The 20,051-nt window shown below is 41.1% G+C and overlaps 1 protein-coding gene across 1 annotated transcript in view; it reads right to left on the reverse strand.

Moving 5' to 3' along the window:
• LOC147727732 (sulfotransferase 6B1-like) overlaps positions 1-20,051 on the reverse strand; it is a 467,748-nt gene that overhangs the window by 280,965 nt on the left and 166,732 nt on the right. Inside the window, exons 3-4 of the mRNA XM_086961730.1 lie at positions 15,228-15,317; positions 10,355-10,481 (exon numbers count right to left, since the gene is read on the reverse strand). Of these exons, the coding sequence (XP_086817856.1) occupies positions 10,355-10,481; positions 15,228-15,317 (217 nt within the window). The remainder of the gene's footprint in view (positions 1-10,354; positions 10,482-15,227; positions 15,318-20,051) is intronic.

A 20,051-nucleotide genomic window follows, 5' to 3' on the forward strand; every position in this document is an offset into this window, starting at 1 on the left:
CCCAAGATATTCAATACTAGATACCCTCTCAAGTCTCAGGGTGCCTATGGTGGGATTAGGGCGTGTTGAGGAGGGGGTTGAGAATCATATATTTGGTTTTAAGGTCGTTGATCTCAAGCCCCCGCTCCACGCAGAAGGTCTTAAACCCATCCAGCACCCGTTGAATTCCCATCAGGGATTTGGACAGCAGCAGGGTGTCGTCCGCGAACATAATAGCGGGCACCCTGCTGCCGTTGAGCTTTGGGGCATCGATGTCACCTATCCTGGTCAGATGGGCGATTACCCCGTTCACAAAGAGGCAGAACAGGGTCGGTGCAAGCACACATCCCTGTCTCACCCCCCTGTCAACGGGGGAATCTTCCAGAAAGTGCTCCATTCCTACCACACCTTACACGTGCAAAAATCCCCTGGTGCAATCTTATCAGAATCGAGAGGATATCATTTGGGATGCCTAGCTCCGCCAACACGGTCCATAGTCTGGCTCTGGGCACTAAATCGAAGGCGGCTCGTAAGTCCACAAATACTGTGTACAAACTGCCCCCCTCGATTACCGCTGTCTTCCAAAAAAGCAGATTTAAACGAAAAATCTGGTCCGTGGTTGAGACCCCCTTTCTAAATCCTGCCTGGTAGGGACTCAGGATTGCAAATTCCTCTATCCAACTTTGGATACGGTCGAGTAACAACCTACCAAATATTTTCTGGGGTACGTCTATGAGGCTGATGGGCCTGTAGTTGGCTGGGAGCAGAGGTGACCCCTTCTTAAATATCGTCTCACATACTACTAAATGCATCACTAGAACAGTACAAGGGGAAACACATACTATAACAGCGGAACCGAAGGTATAAAAGACAAGTTTGCAGGTACATAGAAGACTGCATGCATAGTGTATAGGGGTTTGAAGCAGTCCATGGCCTAAGGCCTACTTCACTGCATAAGTACTTGGGTACTGACTAAATAATTACAGTTCTGTAAGGAGATTGCCTGACTGAATTTATAAGTGTTTCAGTGTTAGTGCAGTGAATGGATTACCACAGACTGCTAAATTGGTCCCTACAGTACTGCAAGAACAGTCACAGAGTATTTGGTGGAAGTATAAGGTTACAGGGTGGAGAATTGAAGATGTAAAACACAAGTGTACAGGTTGATAGAAGAATACATTTATACTAGATAGGGGTTTGAAACAGTCCTTGGCCTAAGGCCTACTGCACTGCATCAGTACTTGGGTACTTACTAAATGATTACAATTCTGTAAGAAGAGTGCCTGACTGAATTTATAAGTGCTTGAGTATTAGTGCAGTGAAAGGATTATCACAGACTGCTAAATAGGTCACTACAGTAGTGCAAGAACAGTCACAGAGTGTTTGGTGGAAGGATAACAATACAGAATGGAGAATTGAATATGTGAAACACAAGTGAGCAGGTGGATGGAAGAATGCCAATATACTGGATAGGGGTTTAAAGCAGTTCATCTCCTAAGGCCTGAGTATTTCTGCAGTGAATGGATTATCACAGACTGCTAAATGGGTCACTACAGTACTGCAAGAACAGTCACAGAGTGTTTGGTGAAAGGATAAAAATACTGAATAGAGAATTGAAGATGTGAAACACAAGAGTGCACATGGATAGAAGAATGCATATATACTGGATAAGGGATTGAAGCAGTTCATCTGCTAAGGCCTACTTCACTGCATCAGTACTTGGGTACTGACTAAATTATCACACTTCTGTCAGGAAAGTGCCTGACTGAATTTATGAATGCTTCAGTGTATAAGGACAGAGGAGGAGAATGAGGAAAGAGGGGAGAATATAAAGAGAGAGGGGGGAGAATCAGGAGAGAGAGGGGAGTATAAGGAGACACGGGTGTGTATAAGGAGAGAGGGGTGTGTATGAGGAAAGAGGGTGGAGAATGAGGAGAGGGGGAGAATATGGAGAGAGGGGGGAGTATAAGGAGAGAGGTGGTGTATGAGGAGAGAGGGGATAGTATGAGGAGAGAGCAAAGAGTATGAGGAGATGAAGGGAGTATGAGGAGAGGAGGGAGAACGAGGAGAGAGGGGGGATTATGAGAAGAGAGGAGTGAGGGGGTATGAGGAGCAAGGGGGGAGTATCGGGAGAGGGGGGAAAGTGAGGAAAAGGGAGAGTATTAGGAGAGGGAGGAGTATGAGGGGAGAGAGGAAGTATAAGGAGAGGGGGAGTATAAGGAGAGAAGGGGGACTATGAGGAGAGAGGAAGGAATCTGAGGAGAGAGCTGGCAGTATGAGGAGAGAAGGGGGAATATGTGGAGAAAGGGGCAATTATGAGGAGAGAGGAGGAGTATAAGGAGAGAGGGGGAAGTATGAGGAGAGAGGGGGTAGTATGAAGAGACAGGAGGGAGTATGTGGAGAAAGGCAGGACTATAAGGAGATGGGGAGAATATGAGGAGAGATGGGGGTATGAGGTGAGAGGGGGGTGTATGAGGAGAGGGCAGAGTATGAGGAGAGGGGGCATGAGGAGAGAGGGAGGAGTAAGAGGAGAGGGGGGAGTATGAGGACAGGTGTGAGTATGAGGAGAGAGAGGGGAGAATGAGGAGACAGTGAATTTCAGGAGAGAAGGGGGAGTATAAGGAGAGAGAGGGAGAGTGTGAGGAGAGAGGGGTAATATGAGGAGAGAGGTGGGAGTATGAGGAAAGAAGGGTGTATGAAGAGAGAGGGGGGAGTATGAGGAGAGGGGGAAATATGAGTAGAGGGGAGAGTATGAGGAGATGGAGAGTATGAGGGGAGAGGGGGTATGAGGAGAGTGGAGAGCATGAGGAGAGAACAGAGAGTATACGGAGAGAGGTGGGAGTATGAGGAGAGAAGGGAGAGTATAAGGCGAGAGAGGAGGAGTGTGAGGAGAGAAGGGCAGTATAAGGGGAGAGGAGGGAGTAAAAGAAGAGAGAGGGGGAGTATGAGGAGAGAGAGGAAGAGTATGAAGAGAGAGGGGGGAGTATGTGGAAAGAGGGGTGAGTATAAGGAGAGAAGAGGAGTATATGGAGAGAGGGATGTGTATGAGGAGAGAGTGGAGAGTATGAGAAGAGAGGGGGAGAATGTGGAGAATAGGGGAGTATAATTCTTAAATGTACACAGAGGCACAGTGTGATTCTAGACAAAAAATATAAGACCTTGCATTTTACCAAAACACATTTACTAGTTTAAAACGGTTAAGTGACTGCACACATTCCATGTATATAACTAATACATTTCAGTTGACAACCCTGACTCATTTTGCAAATACATATACATAATTAATTTGCTGTATTATGTTTGCCAACATTACATCAAAAAAGTGAGGAGTGAAGGGGGTATAAGGAGAGAGGGAGGAGTAAGAGAAGAGAGGAGGGAGTATGAGGACAGGGGGAGAATGAAGAGAGAAGGAGAATATGAAGAGATGGGGGAGTATTAGGACAGATAGGGGAGATATGAGATTAGGGGGAATATGAGGAGAAAGGCAGTATGAAGAGAGAGGGAACAGTAAGAGGAGAGGGGGGAAATATGAGGAGAAGGGGAAGTATCAGGAGAGAGGGGAATATCAGGAGAGAGGAGAGAGTATAAGGAGAGAGAGGGGGAATGTGAGGAGAGAGGAGGGAGTATGAGGAGAGAGGGGAGGAGTATGAGGAGAGAGGGGGGAGTATGGAAAAAGAGGGGCGAGTATGAGGAGTAAACAGGAGTATAAGGAGAGACCGGTGTGTATGAGGAGAGAAGGGACAGTATGAAAAGGGGATTATAAGAAGAGAGAGGTGTATGAGGAGAGAGGTGGTACTATGAGCAGAGAGGGAGGAGTATGAGGAGAGAAGGGAGAGTATGAGGAGATAGAATAGCAGTGTGAAGAGAGAAGGGGAGTGTAATGGAAAAAGAGGGGCGAGTATGAGGAGTAAAGAGGAGTATAAGGAGAGAGGGGTGTGTATGAGGAGAGAGAGAGGGAGGAGTATGAGGAGAGAGGGGGGAGGGGAGAGAGGGGGGGAGAATGTATAAAAAGGGGCCAGTATAATTTCCTAAATGTACACAGATGCACAGTGTGATTCTAGATAAAAAATATAATACCTTGCATTTTACCAAAACACTTTTTCTAGTCTAAAACGGTTAAGTGACTGCACACATTACACGTATATAACTACTACATTTCAGTGGACAACCCTGACTCATTTTGCAAATACATACGCAATTTGCTGCATTATTTTTGCCAACATTACATCACAAAAGTGACACAATAGAACAACAAAGAGGCGCACAGGGTTTGTAATCTACCACAGAGTGTATGCAGCAGTGTATGTATACTAACTGGTAAATTGTAGATTCAGAACACAAGTCTGATTCTAGACAAACAACACTATTAATTACTCTTGAAGGGCTAATATCACTGCACACATTACAGAAATATAATTATTGCATTGTAATGTACAACCTGGAGTCATTTTGGAAATACAAAACCAATAACCGGTTTTTAATTCTATCAAAACTAGAAAAAAGGATAGCTTTATAAGCACTTATGTATCTGTAAAGACAAAACATACAAAAATGCTTCTCTCAGAACAATTCCTAAATGCACACAGACGCACAGTGTGATTTTGGACAAAAAATATTACACCTTGCATTTTGCCAAAACATATTTACTAGTCTAGAAACAGTTAAGTGACTGCACACATTCCATGTATATAACTACTACATTTCAGTCGTCAACCCTGACTCATTTTGCAAATACATAAGCAAATTGATGCCTTTTTTGTGCCAACAATACATCAAAAAAGTGACACAATACAACAACAAAGAGTCACAAGGGGCTTGTAAATATGCCCCAGAGTGTATGCAGCAGTGTATGTATAATGACTGGGAAATTGTAGATTGAAAACACAAGTCTGATTCCAGACAAAAAACACACTTAATTATTCTTCAAGGGCTAATATGACTGCACACATTACACAAATATAATTACTGCATTTTACTGTACAACCATAACTCATTTTGCAAATACATAAACAATTTGCTGCATTATTTGTGCGAACATTGCATCAAAAAAGTAATACAATGGCAGCACAAAGACACACAAGAGGCTTATAAATATATCCCAGACAATTTACAGTAGTGTATATATACTGACTGGAAAATTGTAGATTTAAAACACAAGCCTAATTCTAAACAAGCAACACTATTAACTACTCTACAACTGAAAAAGTGACTGCACACATTCTACATGTTTTAGTACTGCACTTTATTGCACAAAGCTGATTTACTAAACACATTAACTTACCAAATGGTTTTATCACAATAGTTATCCAAATGCAGACAAACTCAGAATGTGATTCTACACACTTTAGAAGGATAAACACATTACTCTTACTAAAAACAAAATGCACCACATACATTCCCTTACACGTTATCAACTCACCTTTCAAATTGATTTGTAGATGAAGAATGCCACTCACACAGCTGATATTCTTATACAGAATCTCTCTCCTTCAGTGTTTGCAGCAAAACCAGAAAATTGCACACTTTCCCCCTCAATTTACACATATATACATGTTAATAACAAATCAAATTGCTTCACACATTAATTGAAAACCAAAAACACACATTTCTATTGGTTGAACATTTGAACCCTTTCCAACTGACTTAACTTCTACCCCCAACAGATCATGCAAAAGTCAACTGTCCACAGAGGTCAAAAGTTCAGCACACTGTAAAACACTCCTCCTCAACAAGTTTAGACTCTGCAAAAGATACTTACTTATAATACCAATAAAGAGAAAAGCTCTTGTTAGAACCAACCAACATCTAAACACATAAGCTTGATAGATATCTGTAAAACATATTTTTTAAATTCTTTTTCTCTTGCTTAGGTACGCGAACGGGACGACTTAGGAACCTCGCACCATACGTCGTATGACCTCGCTTGGTACGAGTACTGGAAATTTACCGTAAAATAAAAATAGCCCTTATCGCTAATCTTTATTATCCCCGGGGACCACATCCCCTGGGGTTCAAATACAACGTTGGGGACCATGAGGGGAGCCCCAATGCCCCCACCATCCCAGCTGGCTCCCCGCGTACTTCGTGAGCCGGCATTGCTTTTCGCCAGAGAGAGCAGCTTACATGCTGCTCCGCCTGATGAAAAGCAATATGCTTTCCTATTTGAAAGAGAGAGTATGTTTCCTGCTCTCCCTTCCACATAGGGAAGCAGTTTGCTATGGTAGGGCGGGAACCGCAAAGCTCCCGCTCTACCATAGTAAACTACAGTGTCCTGGGGTAGGCACCCCGGGACACTGCAGGAGCCGGCCCTGGGGGGGTGACGGTCCCCAGGGCCACCACAAGGCTCCAAGAGGGGGCTGTGTGACCCCCCTCCCAACATTTAAAAGCTCCAGGGGGTGGTGGTCCCCGGGGCTGGGGGTCTGTCACGGACCCCCCTATTTTGAATATTAGAGCCCGGGGAGGTGGCGGTCCCCGGGATTTGTGGGTGGGCTTGAGCCCCCACACAGGTTTTTTTTAAAAAAAATTAAAAAAGAAGCCCCAGGGGGTGGCGGTCACATACATATTGTTAAAGCCCCGGGGGTGGCAGTCCCCGGGGGCTGGGGGGTCCCCTTTGGGCCCCCCATTATAAAGTAAAACGTTGCCCCTGGGATTTAGCCCCCCGGGGGCTAATTAATAATAAAGCGGGCTTCGTTTTTTTTTCTTTTTCACGGCGTACACGTACCCTACGCGTATCCGGCAAATTAAAAAAATATATATGTTTATGTTCTTGGGGGTCCTTGTAGAACCCCCAGAGCAGCCTTAGGGGGTCAGGAAGTCCTATGGCAAATAGCAAACTTTTCCTGTCAATCTACACACTCAATCTACACACATATACATATAAATAACAAATCACATTTCTTCCCACATTAATTCAAAAGCAAACACACATTTCTATTGCTTAAACATTTTAACCCTTTCCAACTGACATAACTTTATACCCTACCCCCATTCTGCCTTCTGCCTGTTACCATAGAAACACTTTATGAAACACCTAACTGAGAACACAGGTCAAAAGTACATTGTTGCAAATCAAAACAGAAAGTGTGCTTGACTTGTCAATATACCAGCTAATCTTATGTAACGTTCTTTTCTATCAGTTTTGCTTATCCAGTAAAAATCAGGCTTCCAAAAAAAATAAACATGCACCCTAGTTTTCAGTGTAGAATGTTCTCAAACAACCAATCATTTCTTTTATTTTTTCAAAACTGCATGGTATCCACCATTTTAGAAAAATCTTACTTTTCAAACTGCCACTTCATTTACAGAGACCATCTGAGTGCTTCCAGACCTCCCTTCAAGATGCTTAGAGTGGGGATTGTGGGACACAGCTATATTTTCTGGAGCCAAAGGTATGCAGAACAGAAAGGAAATCACAAAGACCTAGGTTTACTAAATGTAGACATTAAATGGATTGGACAGAGAGGGTTCAAGTGGCACCAAATGATTCCATTGGTGAAATACTTTTTGCATCTCCAACACCCTGACCTCATAACTGTGCACTGTGGTGGCAATGACCTAGGCACTTTAACTGGGGTAGGTCTGGAAATGTTTACGAAGGAAACCTTTACAGAACTGATGTCACTTTTCCCCTAAACTACCTTTGTCTATTCTAATATATGCCAAAGGCAGAAATGGAACTGGTCCAATCAATTTTGTCCACAGATTGAGAAATCTAGGAAACATGTGAATAAATCTGTTTCTGTTTTTCTCCGAGACTATAGAATGGGGTCCATTTATTACAGCAATCTGCGTTTCAATACGCATGGCATCTATAGGAGAGATGGTGTACATTTTACAGATGAGGGGAACAGAGTCTTCCTCTTGAACTTTAGACTCTGCATCCGTGCTTACTTGTAGGTACTAACATCTCTCAATAAACACAAGGGCTCTTTTTAGAGCCATCCACCATCTAAACACATAAACTTGATAAATATGTAAAAAATATTTTTCCTTTCCCTGCTGAGGTACGCGTACGGGACGACTTAGGAACCTCGCACCATCCGTCTTACGGCCACGCTTGGTATGCGTACTAGAAATTTACTGTAAAAAAAATATCTCCTATCACAAATTTTTATTATCAGCAGGGACCCCATCCCCCGGGGCTCAGATACAACGTTGGGGACCGTGGGGGGAGCCCCAATGCCCCCACCGTCCCAGCCAGCTCCCCACGTCCTTCGGGAGCCGGCATTGCTTTTCGTAGCAGAGAGCAGCTTACATGCTGCTCCCCCTGACGCAGGTTTCCTGCTCTCTCTTCCAAATAGGAAAGCAGTTTGCTATGGTAGGGCAGGACCCGCAAGGCTTCCACCCTACCATAGTAAACTACAGTGTCCCGGGAGTAGGCCCCCCGGGACACTGCAGGAGCTGGCCCTGGGGGGTTGTGGTCCACAGGGCCACCACAAGGCTCCAGGAGGGGGGCCGTGTGGCACCCCTCCCAACATTTAAAAGCCCCGGGGTGGTGGTCCCTGAGGCTGGGGGTCCATCACAGATGCCCCTATTTTGAATATTATAGCCCCGGGGAGGTGGCGGTCCCAGGGGCGTGTGGGGGGGCTTGAGCCCCCCACACAGGATTTTTTTTAATTTAAAAAAAGAAGCCCCGGGGGTTGGCGGTCCCCGGGGCTGCGGGGGGCAGTGAGCCCCTCGCATACATATTGTTAACCCCTTTCCTGCGGCCGCGATTTTGCGGCAGTGCGGCACTTCCGCAAAATAGGCGGGCAACAGCCGACAGAAGCACGCAAAGGGTTAAAGCTCCGGGGGTGGCGGTCCCCGGAGCTGGGGGCCCCTCTGGGCCTCTATTAAAATAAACAAAAATGCCCTCGGGATTTGGCCCCCCTGGGGGCTAATTAACAAAAATTCGGCTTCAGGTTTTTTTGGGGGGCCTTGGGGGTCCTTGTGGGACCCCCTGAACAGGCCTAGGGGGTCAGGGTGGTTCTACCCTGCCCCCTTTGTGTGTTTTTTGTGGTTTTTCCACTGCTTTCTTGTGCCTCGGTTCTACCGAGGCACAAGATGACTACCAACACTTCCTGGTTTGGAGTGTTGACAGCCAATTAACATTCAGCTCGTGCACGGGAGGGTACATACCGTACATCGTCTATAGATATATCTATGATTTTACTTTTGATTTTCTCATGAACTACTGAACGGATTTACACCATTTAACAAAAAGCGTAATCTGCGAACCAAACTCTACCTTTTTGCCAAATTTGGTGTAATTCCGTTCAGCAGTTCGGGTTGTAGCCTCACTTACAAGTCCCTATGGAAAATTACATGGTAAAAACACGTTTTGGGACCCCCTTTTTTCTCGGCCCCCGCTTCACGAATCACCCCGAAACTATCAGGGAAAAAGCAGAGCGGAGCAGGCCATTTTCTTGAAGAATTTCGCGTGTATTCGTCGACTGGCACAAAAGTTATTCCAAATAGAATGTTGCGGATTTCCTATGGAAACTAGGTCCTAACTATAACTACCTATATATTTATTTGTTTATTTATTTATTTATTTATTTATCCAAACTACTCCTGCTTCTCCAATGCGGCATGCAGAAATTACGGACCACCAGACTGCTCTCCAGTACACAGGTACGTTTATTAACTCCTCTTGGTTTTGTTCGGAATGATGCGTTTCGGGTAGAAGCTACCCTTGATCACATAACAGGCATCTGGTACGAGGCATTCCTAAGTACTCATTTTTTTCCACTTTGAACACCACGTGATAATAGAAAGTGAAAACATACTGGTGTAAGTGTAGTGAACACCAACTTCTTTTTGCGAGCAACATTTACTAACAATCCGTTCTTAGCATTTGGAAGATATCATGCGTGGCCAAATTGTCTCCACGAATTCTAGCAGAATAAATGCATTAACGGTGTAAATAGCAGACACATATTTATTTATATGTACTTTTTTTCGAGGGCAAGGCAACAAATTGAATGCCATGTCTGCTGACAGCAGCTGCACCATTGCTTCTTTAATTTTTTGGCAGATGCTGATAAGCATCAGCAAAAGCATTGTGCTTTTATACTGATACTTTTCAGCATCACCAGACAGCATTTGCAACACCAGTAGGTTTCAAAGGTGAGACCTCTTAGCTTTTGCAATGCTTAGTAAGTGACTTTGGTTTCATTAAAGCTACCAATAAAATTTATTTTTGTTGAAATCTGCAAACTATAAGAAATAAATCCATAATTATGTTGAAAGCACTCGGTGACAAATTGCATAATTTCACTGCCTTCAGATAATTGTTCAGTGGTCAATATACCAGCATTTACTCGTGAACGTGAAATACCATGAATAAAACAATTTTTCAATATTTGATATTAAACGTTGCAGAAAAGAACTATACCTTTCCCACTCATGAAGCATTCGAAAAACTGATCCCAGGAGTCGAAATTAGGAAGCACAGGATTATTATTTTGGAAATGGAAATATGAGACAGCTGCATCCTTTGGATTGCGAAACACAACCAAAGTCTGTTGGGAAAAAATTAACAATGTGAACACCACACAATAAAGATTTCTAAAAAATAAAAGTATTTCTTAATACAAGAGTAGAGATAAGAAAGCAAAAGACTTAACACTTGTTAAAATATCAGATAAAGGTGAAAGAGAAACAGAAAAAAATCTGTATTCATAGACCCAAAGTGGTTCCACTGAGTTGTTAATTTCAGTCATCTTGAGAAAGGGTGCACAAGTGGCTAAAACAACCACAGGAGTTCAGCGTTTGTTGTAAATTTGAATTTGTGGTTATTGAAATTTTCTGCGACCCTGAAAGGCTCTTCTTACCAGTAGCGCTCCATGGAAGGAGTTCCTCGGAGCGGTGAGGCGGGGCGGGGGAGGGCCAGGGTCGGGGGTAGTAAACTCTGGCTCACGGCCAACAGGAGTCATCTGAAGAAATCAATAAATAAAACTAATTTCATTGCTCGCACTGAACGCATTTGGCATTTCAGTGCGTGCAATGAAATTAGTTTTATTTATTTAAGTATTTATTTACATTACTCCGGTCGGCCGTGAGCCAGAGTTTACTACCCCACCCCCCGTCCCCCACACCCCCTCACCACCGGCAGAACTCCCTCCACAGGCCGCTACTGCTTCTTACACTACTTACTACACAGCCTTGTTTTGACATTTGCGTGAACCCAGCCCGGGTTTTCGTATGTTAAATGTTTCATCTTCCTGGTCCTGGGTGAGCATAACAAGCAGTGCTGATTTCACATTGGTTATGTTCTGCATTTTAATTGAATGAGAGGGCCAAAAGCCAAAGAGTACAAAAACAATATTTTATGATAACGAAAACTGCAATATTATTAATATTTATCACTGGGAATATTTACGAATGGGTGAAAAAATAGAACCAAAATAGAACAAGCTGGAAAGGCAATTTGTAAGACTTTGTGAGAAAAGAAAGGTGAATATAGTCTCAAGCACAACTCCCCAGAACACAGAAGCCACTATTGATCACCCTTTTAAAACTATGGATTATACAAATCACTCCTTGATTGAAATTAAATTAAATGCTGTTTTTATTTCGACAAAGACTGCACCAAAGATCAAAAACACATTAATTTGCTTTTACCATAACTCCTACAATGTATGACTACCACCGGAGCATTCATGACGAACATATTGTATTTCACATAATCTTGAGATCTTCAGGTAAGCCCACTGGCATCTTCAAACATTGGCTTGAGACATTGTCAATCACTTCTTGGATCTGTCTACAGGAGCATTTTAGTTTTGCCTTCTGTCTATTTGTTTTTTGTGTGCCTCATTACACTTGCTCACAATGTATCAGTCAGTTGTACATCTGAAAAGTACACTCTGTTGTGAGAAATGTCATTCTATATTGTTGTGGAGTTCCCACGAAGTCAGTAGAACCTGCATGTCTGTGGACAACATCAACTTTGGGTGAGGTGCCTAGACTGACTCCATGCAACCCACTGTGTATGTTGGCCTGGATACCAGCCAGCTCACAGTGCCACCATGGTATACAGACAAAATATTGAATCAAAAATATAGAATAGCACTAATATTGAAGTGAAAATATAGAATGGACAAAATATCGAATGGACAGAATATAGTCAACAAAAATATCGAATTTAAGGTAAGTAATTTAATATCGATGTTCATAAATATAGAAAGTCAAAATATCGAAGTATATAATATAGTTATTAAATATATAGAATTTTTAATAATATCACATTTTTAAAAGTGTTTTGTATTTTAGTATATGTGTGAAAAGTGTATATTTATTTTATAATTTATTTTAAGTAATAAATTTTATGTTATTTAATTTTTGCGTAATTTAATTCTGTAGCTGGTTGTGGAATTATAGGGGAATAGGGTGGGAAGTAATTTAATTATAATTAATTAAATATTTAAATGTATTTATTGGTATTTATTTTGAATTAATTGGTAATTCATTTTTAATTGGTAATTAATTACATTTTCATTGGAAATTAATTTTCCTAATTGATTAATTGATAATTATGTTATTTTATTAATTTATTTTCGGTATCGGGTTTTGGGTTTATAGGGGAATAGGGTGGGAAGTATTTTAATTATAATGAATTAAATATTTTAATTTATTTATTGGTATTTATCTTGAATTAATTGTTAAATACTTTGTAATTGGTAATTAATTAAATTTGAATTGGTAATGAATTTTTATTAATTGATTAATTGATAATTATGTTAATTTTATAAATGTATTTCCCGTAGCGGGTTGTGGGTTTATAGGGGAATAGGGTGGGAAGTAATTTAATTGTAATTAATTTAATATTTTAATCTATTTATTGTTATTTATTTTGAATTAATTGGTAATCAATTTTTAATTGCTAATTAATTAATAGTTAATTGGTAATTAATTTGTATTCATAGGTAATGGATTTTAATAATTAATTTGTATTTGTATTTTTAATTGATTAATTAATATATACTATTAAATTGGTAATTACTTGTAATTATTTTTTTATTGGTTTTAATATTTAATTTATTTTTATTAATATATGAAGTATTTACTTTCCCTACTGTTGCACTCACTGGAGTGGGAAAAGTAATTTTTACCCCTATGCTATCCAACGCTTTCCCTACTGTTGCACTCTCTGGAGTGGGAATAGTAATTTGTACCCCTACGCTATCCAACGCTTTCTCTACTGTTGCACTCTCTGGAGTAGGAATAGTAATTTTTACCCCTACGCTAGCCAACGCTTTCCCTACTGTTGCACTCACTGGAGTGCGAATAGTAATTTTTACCCCTACGCTATCCAACGCTTTCTCTACTGTTGCACTCTCTGGAGTGGGGATAGTAATTTTTACCCCTATGCTATCCAATGCTTTCCCTAATGTTGCACCCTCTGGAGTGGGAATAGTAATTTTTACCTCTACGCTATCCAACGCTTTCCCTACTGTTGCACTCTCTGGAGTGGGAATAGGAATTTTTACCCCTAGACTATCCAACGCTTTCCCTACTGTTGCACTCTCTGGAGTGGGAATAGTCATTTTTACTCCTACGCTTTCCCTACTGTTGAACTCTCTGGAGTGGGATTAGTAATTTTTACCCCTACGCTATCCAACGCTTTCCCTACTGTTGCACTCACTGGAGTGGGTATAGTAATTTTTACCCCTAGGCTATCTGACGCTTTCCCTACTGTTGCAATAACTGGAGCGGGAATAGTAATTTTTACCCCTACACTATCCAATGTTTACCCTGCTGTTGCAGTTGCTGGAGTGGTAATAGTAAATTTTAACCTCCCGCTGTCCTACATTAAAAATATTGTATATTATTAATTAATATTATGTTAATATATATATGTGTTAAAAAATTAAATTGTATGTTTAGTTTTTTAACTTAAATTAAATATTTAATACTTTTACAGTTATTTAAGTATTTTTGAGTATGTTTTAGTTAATTATAGTTATTATTTCATTAATTTTAAATTACTTTTAAGACATTTAAAGAAATTCGATATTTTGACTAACTATATATCTTTTTCGATATTTTTTATTCGATATTTTTGTACTTACCTGTTTGTAGATAGGACTTCGATATTTTTGCTTTCTATATTTTTACTTCGATATTTTTAGTATTCTATATTTTTGTATTCTATATTTTGTCAGTGATCTGCCACCATATGTCCCCCTAACCTAAGCAGGGAGCGAATGGTTTCAGGCAACCACTGAACATAACAACCCTGACCACTCAGGGATCGTGGTAACAGATCTACAACCCTTTCGCTCAGTCACTCATGCCCTCTTGTTCTTGGAGAAGTATACAAAGAAAACACAATAGAACATCTTCAATATATTTATTGAACCAACATTATTCTTGTATAGATTACATGCGCTGTGATAATCAGTAGACAGAAGCATATGAAAGTGATTACAAGCACCAACATAGTAAATAGCAGATATAGTTCCACCATGGTGCTAAAACAGTGTATATATTCAGGCATATAAAACATAATTAGTAATCCCTATTCGATGTGCATCTAGTGTAGGTGTAGATGTATGTATCTAGAACCAAGAATCGCTGCACAGGATGATCCAACCCCACAACCTGGCGGTACAGAATGTAGGCACTCGTTTTGGTCAGAAATTGGACACCCCTCACGGAGTTGTGAGGCAGATGCTTGGTGATGCCTCGGCATGCAGGGCCCCCTGAATGTCAGCAGAAGTGTCTCCTCTGGCTAATCCCCGGAAATGCAAATGTATTTATAATAAAAGGAGTCTTTGCATCATGTATATACAGATTAGCATTGGTATGGGTTTGCAGATAGTCATGTCACCCCGTGAATGACGGAAGAACAACATTTGTGAAGGGTGTGTAAAAGTCTTGAACTCTGTGATCGAGACTTCATGATAATGTTGCATGAAGCCAGATGTGCAAGCAAAGCAGTATTAGAGAAACTAATATAACATTTTCACACACACAAATTTTTGAAAAAGGTCACAGTAAAAAATGATTGTGCAGAAAGAGGACAATGTAAGAAAATGTGCTGCCTTGCTACATGGGCCTAACTTGGGCACATAACAATATCTTATCCATGCATTGTAAACACAAAAATCCATGTTCAATTGTTTTGCACTGCAGCAGGCATTTTTATGGCTTTAGGCAGTGCTGTTGTGAAACCTATTAACTTTGCCAATGCTTATTTCAGATAGTTATGGCACACAATCTATTCAGGTAGAATTGGCAAATAATTTGACATGTACTCTCACCTTTATTTTGTTTGCAAAAACTGTCTCTGGTAGGTTATCGTTGTGAAGATGTGTTATGAACACTCTTGGAGACTGAAGTTTGGATAACCTCTGCATGAAAAGAAAACACAAATGTTTATTTTTATTTTTGTGTTTCCTATTTATATTAAATAAACTTGACATGATCAAATGTCAATTCTTTTGCAACAGTTTTTACCTACTGAAACACGTTTCTACCAGAAATGCTGTACATAGTATTGCAGCTCTACTTTTGTGTTTGGGCAGGAAAATGATTAGATAGATTGGTAGTGAGGATGGTAGATGATATAATAAATATAACATTACACATATTCTATGTGTATTAAATCATACACAGCTGAATAAGGTCTACAGGTGGTGGATGGAAGATTAGATGAATAGATGGAAGGGCCTTCCCCAGAGTCAGTCAGTCACATTGTTCCTTGAGACTGAGGCGGGGCTCTCAACCCTGTAATGTGGGGAAGGAGGATTTGTCTGAAAGTTTGATGAGAACAGGTGCAGTCAGTTGAAGCTCCTAAACATAATTAGGGCACATGATGATTTCAGGATTGAATGGTGATTAAGACTTGCAGCCCTTATGGCTTGTGTTCGAACATGTTGACAATATTGCCATACATCCTCTATTATCACTTCTCAGCCTTTTGCCTGATATCAAGTGCCGTACTGTCAGCGATTTTCCATGTGCTAATTTTGGGGACCATAAAGCACTATCCGATGGATAAAATTCCACCTCTGAGCCTGGTCAATAAATAAATACATTCAATATTACATGAAGTGCATTAGGCCAGAGAATCTTTAAGTATCAAATCACAAAGGTTTATTAAAAGGTAATGATTTACAGGGTTCCCTGTCACAATATCGAAACCAGCAATATCGTGCAATAGAAGTATTGTGTCTAAAATATCAAGCACAAAAATATTGTTTTCTCATACATATACAGGTATGTACAAAAATACCCCCAAAAAATATCGTTTTAGACTAATATCGAAAACATATAGACAAAAATATTGTTTTTTTAACATATAAATGTGTGTATGTTTATATACACACATATCACATAAAACTATTTTTTAAAATATAAATTGTAATATATAATTTTCTTGAAATGTATTAATATAACAAGTATATGTATACATATATATTACCGTCTGGCGGTCGACAGTAGGTAGTTATAGTTACAACCTAGTTTCCATAGGAAAAGCATTTTTTGATTTGCTAAAAACTTTGACGTCGTTTGACGAATCTTTGCAAAATTCTCCCAAACAACGTCTATCCAGGTCAGCTCCTATCCTGAAATTTTGGGGGTGATTACTCAAGCGGGGGCTGAGAAAAAAGGGGGGTCCCAAAACGTGTTTTCCCCATGTTAATTTCCATAGGAAATTTTGCAACAAGCTACAGCCCGAACTGCTGAACGGAATTACCCTAAATTTGGCAAAAAAAGTACAGCTTGGTTCAGAAAGCGACTTTATTTTTAAATGGTGTAAATCAGTTCAGTAGTTTCTGAGAAATTGAAAAAAGTAGAGTGAAAAAATTAATTTCCAGTAGGAAACTTTGCGCAAGGCTACAGCCGAAACTACTGAAGGGAATTACCCCAAATTTAGCAAAAAGGTAGTGCTTGGATCAAAAAGCGACCCTTTTTTTTAAATGGTGTAAATCCATTTAATAGTTGCTAAGAAATTAGAAAAATAAAAGTTTCAATATCTGGGTGGAGCCTAAGTCCCGTGCACGAGCTTCACTGTGCTTGGCTGCCATTAATCCAAACCATGAAGTGTTGGCAGCCATCTTGTGACTCCGTAGAAGCGAGTCACCAGAAAACAGAGAGACAAAGGTATAAAACAAGAGAAGGGGGTAGGGTAGAAACACCCTGACCCCCTAGGCATGCTAAGGGGTTCTCAGAAGGGCCCCAGGGCCAAGGAAAGCATTTTTATATAAAAAAACGGTGCAATTCGCGCTGGGGTCGTGGGTTCCCGCATTTTATTTTAATGAGACCCCGGGTGGGCTAAGTCTCAAGGGAATTAAAAAAAAAGTAGTGGGGACTTGCTGGGGCTGCGGGGGCCCGCTGGGGTTTCAGCAGTCCCGGGGCTTCACTCATGTTGGGAGGGGTGTTGCGCGGACCCTAAGCTGGAGCCCTCCATGTGATTATAACTTTGGCGTCGTTTGACGAATCTTAACGAAATTCGCCAAAAAGTTTCTCTTTTTTGATCCGCTTCTATCTTGAAAGTTTAGGGGTGATTGGTGAAGGGGGGGCTGGGAAAAAGGGGGTGTCAAAACATGTTTTCTCAATGCATTTTCCATAGAAAACTTTAGACAAGGCTACAGGTCAAACTGCTGAATGGAATTAATCCAAATTTGGCAGGGAGAAATGTCTAGGTCAGGAAAGCGCGGTTTTGTAGAAATGTCGTAAATCTGTTCAGTAGTTTTTGAAATATTAAAGGAACAAATATATGTATCTGGTCGGTGCCCAACTCCCAAGCACGAGCTTGCCTCTGATTGGCTACTAACACTTCAAAGCAGGAAGTGTCGTCTGATTTGCTGCTAACACTTCAAACCAGGAACTGTTAACAGCCATCATGTAAAATATTAAAGAAAGATCCCGTGGGCAATTTAATATACCAGAGCTCTGTGTAATGATGATATGGGCGCAGAGAAAGTTTAAGATTTATTAACAATAAAGGAGAAACAGGTGATCGCCAGGCATCACAACTTCCATTTCAGGACACCAGTAGGAAGATAACCCTTTCACGCTCCCTCTGCCCAACATCATCACTTCGCAGCTATGCCTTTAGAAGCCAGTCTGTCGGCACGCATCTCTCTACCTTTGAGAGCTAGTATGCTCCTGTGCCTTAATGTCTGTGAGATACTATGCTGCTGTTCCTTTGAGAGCGGACGGCCCGTAGTTCTGCCTCTGTGAGTCAAGCCCACGGGCCGCAGTTGTCCCTCTGTGAGCCTGGGTGCGGACTGTTCATAAGTCACACTATATAAGCATTGAAAAGCCAGTTTGTGATTCAGTCCGTCAGCTGGCATCTGTCTTTTTTTTTTTTGGTAATCCTCATATACCATGATTGGAACTCTTGATGGGAAACTGGCGCCTCAATGCACTTTGGTCGTCCTGATCCAGCCCTTGTTGTAATCGGCCAAAAGCAAGGTGGTAAGCCTACACCCTCAAGTAGCCACTACCTTCCCATCCATACTCCTTTTCACCAACCTGTGGGCGCCCATGCTACTTAGGAGTCCAGGGAACCAGCAGGGCTCCAGATAAATCATTGGAAAACCAATCATCGAAGTTGCCATGCCTCCAGGGCCACCCAAACATTAACCTGACTCGCGGGATCACAAGCCATGTCTGACTTACTAGTTAACATGATTTGCCGTAAGCAGCTTGGGAAAGTGGGTGGAATTGGGTCCTTCCAGGCTCTACAGATCTCACGCCTTGCGAGTAAAATAACATAAAAAACAAATTTAGTGGGGAGATCGTTTACTTTACAACCCGAAGTAAGCCCTGATAGTATAGTGGGGGTAAAGATTGTGATGGGCATAGAAAGAAAATTTTCCAGAAATTCACTAATCTTGTCCCAATATTCCTTTAGTTCGGGACAATCGGCAAACATGTGGACATCATCCGCTTTCAGATGACCACATCTCGGGCAATGGTAAGCTATGTTGGAATATTTAGCCAGTTTATTTGGAGTTATATAGACCCTGTACATTGTCTACAAATGATTTCTTTTTAGTGCTGCTGGCTTTATTATTGGGTTTAAAATGCTGAAAGAGTCGTACCAAAAATCCATAAAGGTCCCACTGTCCAATGTTAAAGCGTTGGACCACAGTTTGTTTACCTCCGCTTCTGTCATTTCTTCGCCCTCTAGCAGCGCTGAGTACCAAAAGGATATTTGGCTCTTCCACCTGCCACCTCTCGTCACCGCATCGAATTTAGGATTTGGGATTTTACTATCTGAGGGTCGTGTTGGCCTTGTTGCCCACCACCCAGATAATTGATAGTATTTAAATCTGGTGAGGGTACCCCTTGTCAAATTGGAAAACATATCCCAACTCAAAAGCTGTCCATCCTCCTGCAAATCCCCCCAGTAATTCAGCCCCGCCCGTTTTAATGGCAGTGACAGGTGGTCCTTTAGGCATGCTGGAAGGCCTGGTAAATCCCATATAGGGGCCTGTGATGCGTAGTAAGGGATATTCAACTTATTCCTCACAAATACCCAGTTTTTCAGGGCTGTCCCCAGAATCTTCAGCCTTACTTTAAAAAAAAAATTTGGGTCCCCAAACTTAAAGAGGAAATAGTCTAATCCCTGTGGGACATCCTGTAGTAGGGCAGAAAATAGCAGACCCATAGATGATTGATCTATTTGGCCAGCCATTAGTCTAAAGTGTTTGAAAAGAAACGCCTGGCAGTAAAGAAATAAGTCTGGAAAAGCCAGCCCTCCTGTTTTTAGGCTTCTTCTTAGTTTTTTCCAGGCGATTCGCGGGGCTTTAGAATTCCAAATAAATGATCCCAATTTCCCTTGCAGCTTTCTAATTAAAGATAATGGAAAAGATAAAGGAATAGAATTAAATAAGAATGTGATTTTGGGGAGGATAATCATCTTCAGAAGATTCCCCCTCCCATAGATATTTAAGGGGAGAGAGGACCATCGTTGTAGTAGGGCGTTTGTGTCCTTAATGACTCTATCTAGATTAATTTTTGGGATTTCTTCAATTTTTTTTAGCTAGATGGACTCCTAAGTACCTCATTTTATTTTTACTCCCTACTGTATCTATCTGCTGATTCCATTCCATTGTTTCCGTTTCCTC

The sequence above is a fragment of the Lissotriton vulgaris genome, chromosome 3_1 (genome assembly GCF_964263255.1).
Source record: "Lissotriton vulgaris chromosome 3_1, aLisVul1.2, whole genome shotgun sequence".
Taxonomy (NCBI): Eukaryota; Metazoa; Chordata; class Amphibia; order Caudata; family Salamandridae; genus Lissotriton; species Lissotriton vulgaris.